The sequence below is a fragment of the Onychostruthus taczanowskii genome, unplaced genomic scaffold, assembly GCF_017590055.1.
Source record: "Onychostruthus taczanowskii isolate IOZ18803 unplaced genomic scaffold, ASM1759005v1 scaffold178, whole genome shotgun sequence".
In the NCBI taxonomy this organism is placed as follows: domain Eukaryota; kingdom Metazoa; phylum Chordata; class Aves; order Passeriformes; family Passeridae; genus Onychostruthus; species Onychostruthus taczanowskii.
The window spans coordinates 501,782-512,214 of record NW_024498995.1 but is presented as its reverse complement, the minus strand read 5'-3'; the positions used below and the strand labels follow the sequence as shown (position 1 = coordinate 512,214).

Below are 10,433 nucleotides of genomic sequence, written 5' to 3'. Positions count from 1 at the left end.
ATGGGGCGCGGGGGGATAAAGGGGGGGCTGCTGCACCCAGAACCCAACGCTCCTCCAGCCAGGGCAGCTTTTATTCCGCTCAGGATCCTCCTTTCCGCGCCCAATCCTTCCCTTCCCGCCGCTCTCCTGCCGACCCCCGGCCCGCCACACGCGGCGGGGTCTGGGGGTGTCCCCTCGCCCCCTCCCCGCAGGGTTCGGACCCCCCCCGGGCCGGGCCCGCAGCGCAGCCGCTCCCGTGGGGCCGGAGCGGCCCCGAGCAGCGCGGGGGCGGCCCCGGTGCTCGCCCCCAGCCGTGTCCCCTCAGGGCGACATCACGTAGGCGGTGGCGATGAACCTCCTGCCGCTGCCGTAGGTGGATTTGGTCCAGGGGTAGGTCTGCACGCTGAGGCGGTGCCCGCCCAGGCTCAGGTGGCACCTGTGGGGACACTGCCTGTCACCGCCCTGCTCCGTGCCTGAGCCACACTGTGGGGAGGGGCTCCGGGGGGCTCTCGGTGTCCCCACACCCACGGTGCTCCAGCCCTGAGCCCCTCATGCCACAGTCCCATCTCCAGGATGCACTTGGTGTCCCCGGCCAGTGCTGCTCCATGGCCATCTCCATCCCCATCCTCATTTCCATCACCACCCCCATCCCATCCCCACCCTCCCATCCCATCCCATCCCATCCCATCCCATGCCATCCCATCCCATCCCTCCCCAAATTCAGGGCCAGCCTCAGCCCTGATGGGGCTCAGGGAGGCCCCGCTGGCCCCAGGGCCGGATTTAGGACGGACAGAGGGACGCGGGACGGACAGAGGGACGCAGGGTCAGCACTCACGCCCGGCCGGGCCGCGCGAGGAAGCAGAGGGAGTAGAGGCCGAACTCGAACTCGGGGCTGCAGCCGATGAACGCCGAGCCCACCTCCTTGTAGAAGCCGTCCCAGCTGAACTGCAGCCCCAGCACGTCGGGGTACGTGTCCCACTGCGGGGCGGCGGGGTCTGCGCTCAGCAGGGTGGGAATCCCTGCCCAGCCCAGCCAGGAACCCTCCCATCCCCCCCAGGGAGGCTCCAGAGCAGCTCCCGGCCGGGTTGGGGGGTCCCGGCAGAGCCCCCCGCCCCAAATCTCTCCCTGATGGCTTGGGAGCCCCTCTCGCCCCTGGCGCTGTGGGTTCCAGCCCTTCCCACCCCACAGCGGGGATGGGGCAGGGGGAGCACCCCTGATCTGTGGGTTCATCCCCGTGGGCCCCCCGCGAGCTCTCACCGGCCCGTTGAAGTTGTGGCTGAAGTAGTTGACGACCCCCTGCTTCTCCAGGAGGTAGAAGCGGATCCAGTTGTGAAATCCAGACACTTTTCCCTTTTTCACCTCCCCTAAAACACAGAGGGGATGCTGGGATGAGCCCCCACCCAGGGAGGGCTGTACCTGAGAACACCCAGGGAGGGCTGTACCTGAGAACACCCAGGGAGGACTGTACCTGAGAACACCCAGGGAGGGCTGTACCTGAGAACACCCAGTGAGAGCTGTACCTGAGAACACCCAGGGAGGGCTGTACCTGAGAACACCCCCCCAGGAGAGGTGTACCTGAGAACGCCCAGGGAGAGCTGTACCTGAGAACACCCAGTGAGAGCTGTACCTGAGAACCCCCAGGAGGGCTGTACCTGAGAACACCACCCCAGGAGGGCTGTACCTGAGAACACCACCCCAGAAGGGCTGTACCTGAGAACACCCAGGAGGGCTGTACCTGAGAACACCCAGGAGGGCTGTACCTGAGAACACCCAGTGAGAGCTGCACCTGAGAACACCCAGGGAGGGCTGTATGTGAGAACACCCCAGGAGGGCTGTACCTGAAAACACCCAGGGAGGGCTGTACCTGAGAACACCCAGTGAGAGCTGTACCTGAGAACACCCAGGAGGGCTGTACCTGAGAAGACGTGCTCGAAGCCGCTGGAATCGCGCTCTCCGTCCCCTCGGGAGTAGAGGCCGAACCACATCTGCTTCAGATCCTGCAGGAACTCCTGCTCGGAGCTGTAGCGGTCTGCAGGGAAAGGCAGGAGCAGGGAGAGGCAGAGCTGGGGCTCTGCTGGACTTGTGGGCGCTGAGAAATTTAGGTTTTCTGTGCTGACAGACTCTGACCCCCAGGAGAGCACTGCATTTGACCCGAGGCCATGAAGAAGTGCTATCAATCAATTCCAAAATTGATTGATAGCGCTGGGATTACGGGTGCGTGGTTTGATTAGAAGTGTGTGATGTCACAGGGTGGAAAACTTAAGAGTTTGGGGTTTTAGAATGCAGTAATAAATACGGAGCAAGATGGAGGTTTTAGGTTGTTCTTCCTCCTCCTTCTTCATGGCTTTGGGTGGTGTTTTGGAATTGGACAGAAAAATCCGCATTGAGGACTTTGGGGGATGAGTTACTGGGTTGAAAGTGAAAATAATTTAGGTGCTATTTCCTAATTAGATAGTTTAGCCTTAAAACACCTCGTAACAAGAGATTGTTGGCCATTTTGTGCCTGGTTAATGAAGGACTGCAGAACTCAGGGTTGTGAGGCTGTAGCATTGATAAGAAACGATAAACACCTGAGTCTGAATGTGAAATATCGTCTTGAGTGCCTTCAATTCTGACCTCAGCAGAGGTAGAAAAAGGAAGCTGAGAACCAGCAGGGTTCCCCATCCCTTCCCCACGCTGTCCCTCCGGAATTCTCCCTCTGGATTTCCCCCTGGGCCAGTCCCAGGTGTTCCCTGGCTGGGGCTTTGTGGAAGAGGTTTCACAGAGACTCCCGTGAACCGGAGAGAAGTTTGATAAGAGGATCCATGTTTACCCCTGAAAGAATTTCCTACCAAGGTCGTTGACATAGAAACCAAGAAAGAAAAGGATAAATAAGAGAAATCTGAAGTTATCACAATGAGAAATTTGTTTGTCTCTCGTGACCAATGAGAGAAGTGTAAACTTAGGAGTTTTGTAAGTATGCATAAAAAGCATGCATGCTAAAATAAAAATAGGGTTTTTATTTAAAAAAGCACCATTAAAAATAACTAAAATTTAACATAAAATTTGATTTTAAAAGCCTTCTGAAAATGGCGTGAGCCGCTTTGGATTGTCTCCCTTTGGGATTCCCCCATTCCCTGCTCCACACTCACTTTTTCCCTGCAGGAACACAAAGAGTTTCTTCATCAGCTCCGTTTTCATCACCTCCTCGAGGAAACGCTCCTGCTCCCGCAGCTCCTCGGCCGTCACCTCCTCCTCCCTGCCCGTGGCCCTCTGGTAATTATCCAGCAGCTTAATGAAGCTGGCGTAGGTGGGCTTGGAGAAGAGCTCCTCGTTCACGTATTTGTAGAGCCTGCGGGAGAATTGCTGGAATTGCAGCTCCCTTTCCCCCAGCTCGGGGCCGCTGTCCCTCCCCTGGTGCCACTCACGGCTGCGGGGACCGGTCCTGCTTGTCCCCGGTCTCGTCGGGGCCCGCCAGGTGCTGCGGGTTGATGGCGATGTCGTTGGGCCGGGCTTTGTTGTGGTCCAGCCCGTAGAGCTGCTCCGAGAGCTGCAGCAGCTCCCGGTCCGTGATGGAATCGCTGCTGCTGGAGAATCCCTCTGCGGGGACAGCGGGGGCTGGGGACAGCTCTGGGATCCGTGGGGAAGGGGAGGGATCCAGGGAAAAGTCAAGGGGATCCAGGGAAAAGTGAAGGGGATCCAGTGGATCCATGGAAAACTGAGGGGGATCCAGAGGATCCACGGAAAAGTGAAGGGGGTCCATGGAAAAGTCAAGGGGATCCAGGGAAAAGTGAGGGGGATCCAGAGGGTCAATGGAAAAGTCAACGGGATCCATGGAAAAGGGAGGGATCCATGGAGAAGTGAGGGGATCCAGAGGATCCGTAGAAAACTGAGGGGGATCCATGGAAAAGTGAGGCGGATCCATGGAAAAGTGAAGAGATCCAACAGAATCCATGGAAAAGGGAGGGATCCATGGAGAAGTGAGGGGATCCAGAGGATCCATGGAAAAGTGAGGATGTCCCTGTGGGGACAGGCAGGGGCTGGGGACAGCTCTGGGATCCATGGGAAAGGGGAGGGATCCAGGGAAAAGTCAAGGGGATCCAGGGAAAAGTGAGGGGGATCCAGAGGGTCAATGGAAAAGTCAACGGGATCCATGGAAAAGGGAGGGATCCATGGAGAAGTGAGGGGATACAGAGGATCCATGGAAAAGTCAAGGGGATCCATGGAAAAGTCAAGGGGATCCAGAGGACCCATGGAAAAGTGAGGGGGATCCATGGAAAAGTGAAGGGATCCAACAGAATCCATGGAAAAGGGAGGGATCCATGGGAAAGTGAAGGGGATCCAGAGGATCCATGGAAAAGTCAAGGGGATCCATGGAAAAGTCAAGGGGATCCAGAGGACCCATGGAAAAGTGAGGGGGATCCATGGAAAAGTGAAGGGATCCAACAGAATCCATGGAAAAGGGAGGGATCCATGGAGAAGTGAGGGGATCCAGCTGTATCCATGGAAAAGTGAGGATGTCCCTGTGGGGACAGGCAGGGGCTGGGGACAGCTCTGGAATCCATGGGAAAGATCCATGGGAAAGGGGAGGGATCCATGGAAAAGTCAAGGGGATCCAGAGGATCCACGGAAAAGTGAGAGGGATCCATGGAAAAGTGAATGATCCATGGAGAAGTGAGGGGATCCAGAGGATCCATGGAGAACTGAGGGGATCCAGAGGATCCACAGAAAAGCGAGGATGTCCCTGAGGGGACACACGGGACCCCAGGACATGGAGGCCTCGGGGGTTCAGGGGGTCCTGACCCCACAGGCCGGGGACAGCAGGCGGCCACGGGGACACGGGCAGTGACAATTCCCACATATCCCAGGGATGGTTCCCCTCCCCACGCTGGGGGTGGGCAGGGGGTGCCAACCCAGCTGGTCCTGCCCCCACTCCCTGTGCCCGCGGCCCCCAGCTCTGGGAGGGGACAGCGCTGCTGGAATGGGGGGGACACCTCGAGGAACGTGGGGACACCTTGAGGAACAGAGGGGACACTCCGAGGAACAGAGGGGACACTCCGAGGAACAGAGGGGGACACTCCGAGGAATAGAGGGGGACAACCCGAGGAATGGAGTGGGACACCCCGGGCCACCTGAGGGTGACACCCCAAGGAAGGGGGGGACACCCCGAGGAATGTGGGGACACCCGGGGCACCGGGGGCTGTTCTGTCCCTCCCGACTCACCGCGGGTTCGAGCTCCGCCCTCGGCGCCTTCCCCACCTGCGGAGCAGAGAGGAAAAGGAGCTCAGGGGCTTGGGGACACCTTGGGGACCTGCAGAGGCTCGGGACCCTCAGGGGGGTGGGGACACCCCAAATGGCTGTCGCGGGGCGCTCACCGGGCCCGCAGTGCCTCTCGTAGTCCTCGCAGCAGTTGTGCTGTGCCTGGCACTCGGGGTGACAGTGACACTCGTCCTCCTCACTGAAGGGCTCCCCGCAGCGTCCCTCGCACGAGTCGGGGGCTGTGTACAGATCTTTGGGGACACAAACGGGGGGTGGCACTCAGGAGGGGCTGAGTGCGGCCACCCCCTCCCCTGGAGCGTCCCCGTCCCACCCTCTGTCCCCTCCCGGGCAGCCCCAGCCGGGATTTTTGTCACCAGGGTCGCTCCTGTCGGGCTGTGTTTGTCACAGCCTCAAGGTGACACCGGGGAACAGCCCCAGACCTGCTCCCCGTGATTCACCCCGGGATGAGCCCGAGCGCCCCGGGCAGCCCAGGAGCCACCAGGGATCTTTGTCACCAGGGCCGCTGCTGTCGGGCTGTGTTTGTCACAGCCTCAAGGTGACACCGGGGAGCGGCTCGCGGGTCCCCCCCGGAACTGCTCCCGGTGATTCCCCCCGGGATGAGCCCCAGCGCCCCGGGCCACCACCCCCGGAGGAGCTGCCGCGTTCCAGGCGGGCTCGTTGGCTTCCTGCTGGGAAAACTGGGAAAACAACTGGGAAAACTGCTGGGAAAACTGGGAAAACAACTGGGAAAACTGGGAAAACAACTGGGAAAACAACTGGGAAAACAACTGGGAAAACTGGGAAAACTAGGAAAACTGGGAAAACAACTGGAAAACTGGGAAAACAGGGAAAACAACTGGGAAAACAACTGGGAAAACTGGGAAAGCCTTCCCGAGCTGTTCATAACCAACGAGCTGCTGAGCACCTGCTTTGTGACGCAAAGCAAAGCTAAAAATAGCAGCGGTGAAGCCTTGAAGGGGACAAGGGACACTCAGAGGGACAAGGGTGGCCCTGTCCCACAAGGTGGCCCTGTCCCAGCGGGTGTCCCTCTCCCAGCGGTGTCCCCGTGCCAGCCCGTGCCAGCAGGGTGTCCCTGTCCCAGCGGTGTCCCCGTGCCAGCCCGTGCCAGCAGGGTGTCCCCGTGCCAGCGGTGTCCCCGTGCCAGCCCGTGCCAGCAGGGTGTCCCCGTGCCAGCCCGTGCCAGCCCGTGCCAGCAGGGCGGCCCAGCCGGCAAAGGCAGCCCTGGAGGAGCGGGCGTTGCTCTCCCTGGCGGAGCCGCCGCAATCTCCGACATCTGAGGCACCGCGGGCTCGCCCAGCCCGGGTGAAAGGTGGCCCCGGGGCAAATCCTGATGCGGCTCATCCTGTCCGGGGACACCCAGGCGATGACAGCGACATCCAGGCCATGAGGGCGGCATCCAGGCGATGACAGCGACATCCAGGCCATGAGGGTGGCATCAAGCTCCCGACACCGCCGCCTTCCCGCGTTGTTTGTCCCCTTTGTCACTTCACCCCGGTTGTTTGTGCTCCGTGATGTCACCCCGGCCCTGCAGGTGCTGGGGGACCCCTTGGCTCCCTCGCCCCCCAAACCCCAGCTCCTGCGGGGTGTCCTTGGCTTGGTTTTCCCTCTTGGTTTCCCATTCTCTGTAAATCCTTTAAACAGGAGGATTTCGGCAGGGGGGGTCTCGAGGTTCTCCTGAAACCCCTGAGAAGAGCTGGGAGAACTTCCAGGGCAGGGACATCCCAGGGATGGGGTGCTCGGTGCTGCCCAGACCCTCCCAGTCCGACCAGTCCAGCTCCAGCCCCGTTCCCAGAGCAGCACTGGGATGAACCCCCCCGGTTCCCTCATTCCCCTCCTTTTCCAGCCGCGATCCCGGCGGGATTGGGCAGGGCAGGAGCTGCCCACGCTCCCCCCGTCACCGCCGAGCCCGTCCCGGTGCCGGCCCCGCGCTCCCGGGGGTGTCACGGCGGCCCGAGCGTGTCCCAGCAGGGCCCCGACCCTGACTCAGCCCTCGGAGGGGCGGGCTCAGCATCATCCCAAATCCTCAAATCCCCGGTCCCAAATCCCCAACGCCACGGGGCACCCGAGCGGGCTCAGGGCAGGGGAACGGCTCCTCCTCCTCACTCAAACACGACCCTAAATCCTTACATCGACCCTAAACCAACCCTAAACCCACCCTAAATCCCGGCAGGGCCCTCAGCTGTCCCTGGTGGGGGTAGGGGGGGCTGCTGGAGCTCTTGGGAGCATTTTGGGGCTGTGGGAAGAGCTGGAAATGCCACAGGGGTGGTGGCCCAGGACAGAAGGACAGAAGGACACGGCCCAGGCACACTCAGCCACCCCGGGGGTTTTTGGCTGGACCAGCCAGAGGAGATTTTTTGGCTGATCCTGCCCCAAGATTTTCTCTGGCTGCACAGAGCACAGAAATATTTCTCTTTCTCGGGGACCAGACCCCTCCTTGCTCTCCCAAACGGAGTTGTGGCCCAGGGAAGGGGGACATTCCCTGCCCAGCTCCATCCTCCGGGCTCTGGGGAGGTGCCGGAGCTCTCCCAGTGCTCCCAGTTTGGTTTCGGGCACGGGGATGAGTCAGCTCAGCCAGAGCCGCGTCCTCGAGCCCCTGGCCTGACTCAGGACCTCGTTCCTCCAGGAAAACACGGCTCCAAACCCAGCCCAGGCTCCAGAAGGGACCATCTGAAGGACAAACGAGCCTGGAACAGAGCTGTGGACAGCCTGAGCTTCCCAAACCCTCAGCTCCTGGCTGCAAACCCACACGTGAGCCCTGTCTGTGGGATAATCAGGGAAAATCTCCCACTGCCCACACCAGGAGAAGTGGGGAGGTTTCAGGTCCACCAGACAGGTCCAGCAGGCAGCCAGGACTGACCACGAGGCAGCCGAGCTTCCCAGCCACCTTCACCACGGCTTTTCCTTCTGGAACAGCTCAGGACTCACACGGGAAATTTGGGGACTCACTCAGGAGTTTGGGAACTCAGGACTCAGAAAATTTGGGAGCTCAGGACTCACTCAGGAGTTTCGGAACTCACTCAGGAGTTTGGGAACTCACTCAGGAGTTTGGGAGCTCAGGGCTCACACAGGAAATTTGTGAGCTCAGGACTCAGGAGTTTGGGGACTCACTCAGGAGTTTGGGAACTCAGGACTCAGAACATTTGGGAGCTCAGGACTCACACAGGAAATTTGTGAGCTCAGGACTCACTCGGGAGTTTGGGAAACTCCTGCTCCCAGCTGGTTTGGAGCTTCTCCTGTGAGCTGGCCTTGCAAAACTCCTCATCTCTCATCCCAAGGGGACTCATCCTCTCCTGGGACATCAGATACGAGCTCCTGGCAGCGTCGGGGGTGATGAAATCCCGTCCTCAGTGCCAGGGCATCACGGTTCACAGCTTTGTGCAAGAACTCGGCACTGCCAGCACCTCCTCACCCCCGTGGGATCCCGGCTGCCAAATCCTGGTGGCTCCAAGCCCATCCTTAAAGCCAGAGCCCCCTGAGCCCCTCCCGGGCACCTCGGGGTCGGGCACAGCCCCCCTGGGCTGCGTTTGCCACCTGAGCAGCCCCAGCGGCCACAGGGGGAAGGTGGATCCGGGATTGGGATTGGAAAACTCCCAAAGCTGTTTTTTCCATGGATAAATGGAAAGGAGGAGCCAGAAGAAGGTTCCTTGAGCTTTGCAGGACCAAAGCAGGCTCAGACACACCAGGACCCAGCTGGTGGGCCAGGCAACCCACCCCCACCCCGGGCTGGATTTCCAGCACGGAAAATCCCCCTCCCCTTCCCCCGCGGAGCCCGGCTGGCTCCATCCCAGTTATCCCAGTAAGGCTGAGCTGCTGGTGGAGGGCAGCGCCCCCAGCCCGCCCCCCGGGACCCCGCTGGTTACTCACGGCCGGACACGCAGCCCAGGGCGATCCCTGCCCCCAGCAGGAGGATCCAGGGCTCCATCGTCCCTCGGGAGTCCCGGGATCGGCTCGGGAATGCCGGAGCTCCCCGGAGCTGCGGCTATTTGTGGGGGGGGAGGGAGGGAGGGGCGTGATGGCAGCGAGGGCTCCACGGGCGGGCTGCACCCGAACTTCCCCAAAACTCATTAAGCGCGCGGCTAATTACAGGCTGCCCGCAGTGGGAGGAGGGCTGGTAAATCCAGAATCCCGGGCTTGCTCCACAGCTCCCGGGCCTGACCCCCGGGGGCGGCCGAGGCTGCGGGGGAGGGTCCCGGGGGGGGCTTTGCTCACCCCCCCAGAACTGGGCGCCGGGGGCACAGCCGGGTCCCTGACTGGGCCTGGCGCTCCGGGGGACTGGTGTGAACTGGTGTGAACTGGGAGCAACGTTAATTGCGGGCAATGAGCTCTCCTAATTCAGCTCCGGAGGTTGTGACCCCCCCGCCCACCCCCGGCTCGGATCGGCCTCGTTGGAGCCTCGGGATCCTCCAGAAAAGCCCAAAACTCCAGCACGGCCCCGAGGTGAGGTTTGGGGTCATCCCGGCCTGGTCCCACTCCCGGGGTGAGCCCAGAGCTGCCCCAGGGACCCTCTACGCCCTGGGGGGCTCAGGCCATGCCTGGGGGGGTCACAGCCCCTTCCCCTCCCAGCCGATCCCGGATGGAAAATGTTCCAGGTCCCGGGGCTGAGCAGGGGCATTTCCAGGGGAGTAACGGAGCCCCAGCAGCGCTGGGAGGGTCCCCCAGGGGCACCACCAGCCTCTGCCTCCTCTTCCTCACTCCCTGCCGCGTTTTCCCAGCAAACCTCACCCCAAAGCCCGCAGGATTTGCTCCAGACTCTTCTCCACCCCCTCGCCAGCCCAGGGGTGGCCAATGCCGGCTGGTCCTGGTGCTCCAGGTACCCCTGGCTTGGCCTGGGGCAATTCCAGGCAGGGTCAGCACTTGGGGGCTCCTGGGGGCAGCCCCGGGCCCGCCTGGCACCCGACCCCGCTGCTTTGGGAGCAGCCACAGCCCCGGGACAGGGTGTCCCCCCCAAGGAGAGGCTCACACCCCGTGCCCCCCACCTGGGCAGGTGAGACCCGACCCCCAACAGCTCCCGAGGAGGGGGGTGATGCCCAGGACCCCTCCCGGAGCAGGGAGCGGTCCCTGCCGTGCCCCGGGCGGTGCCAGCTGGCACGGGAGCGGCGTTTGGTGCAATAAGGGCCGGGTTTGGCTTCTCCCTCAGCCCTCAGTCATTTCCTGAGCTGTCCCCTCCTGGTGCCAGCACTGTGTCACCTCCCCTG

General features: G+C 61.6%; 2 protein-coding genes across 3 annotated transcripts; one reads left to right on the top strand and one right to left on the bottom strand.

The window, feature by feature from the left end:
- Positions 1-53: 53 nt before the first annotated feature.
- ENDOU (endonuclease, poly(U) specific) lies at positions 54-10,384 on the bottom strand. 2 transcript variants are annotated; one of them, XM_041400291.1, is made up of 9 exons: positions 8,426-10,384; positions 5,334-5,468; positions 5,182-5,217; positions 3,387-3,558; positions 3,111-3,310; positions 1,895-2,008; positions 1,237-1,343; positions 815-957; positions 54-415 (listed from the first exon to the last, which is right to left on the bottom strand). In XM_041400291.1, the coding sequence occupies exons 1-9, from the start codon at positions 8,535-8,537 to the stop codon at positions 301-303; spliced, it is 1,134 nt and encodes a 377-aa protein (XP_041256225.1). In that variant the 5' UTR covers positions 8,538-10,384; the 3' UTR covers positions 54-300. The 2 variants fall into 2 exon arrangements, with proteins under 2 accessions (XP_041256225.1, XP_041256226.1); XM_041400292.1 differs by having other exon boundaries at positions 9,103-10,384.
- On the top strand, positions 5,462-8,433 carry LOC121333704. Its single transcript, XM_041400293.1, has 3 exons — positions 5,462-6,304; positions 6,351-6,598; positions 6,639-8,433. Exons 1-3 carry the CDS (start codon positions 5,835-5,837, stop codon positions 6,914-6,916), a joined length of 996 nt encoding a protein of 331 aa, XP_041256227.1. The 5' UTR covers positions 5,462-5,834; the 3' UTR covers positions 6,917-8,433.
- Positions 10,385-10,433: the final 49 nt, after the last annotated feature.

Coding starts and splice junctions, on each gene's coding strand:
- LOC121333704 (XM_041400293.1), top strand. CDS start 5,835: ATGAGCCCCAGCGCCCCGGGCCACCACCCCCGGAGGAGCTGCCGCGTT. Junction 6,305..6,350: donor TGCCAGCCCGTGCCAGCAGG/GTGTCCCTGTCC, acceptor CGTGCCAGCAGG/GTGTCCCCGTGCCAGCGGTG. Junction 6,599..6,638: donor TCCTGTCCGGGGACACCCAG/GCGATGACAGCG, acceptor GGCGGCATCCAG/GCGATGACAGCGACATCCAG.
- ENDOU (XM_041400291.1), bottom strand. CDS start 8,537: ATGTCCCAGGAGAGGATGAGTCCCCTTGGGATGAGAGATGAGGAGTTT. Junction 3,559..5,181: donor GGGCGGAGCTCGAACCCGCG/GTGAGTCGGGAG, acceptor CTGTCCCCGCAG/AGGGATTCTCCAGCAGCAGC. Junction 2,009..3,110: donor TGTGTTCCTGCAGGGAAAAA/GTGAGTGTGGAG, acceptor CTTTCCCTGCAG/ACCGCTACAGCTCCGAGCAG.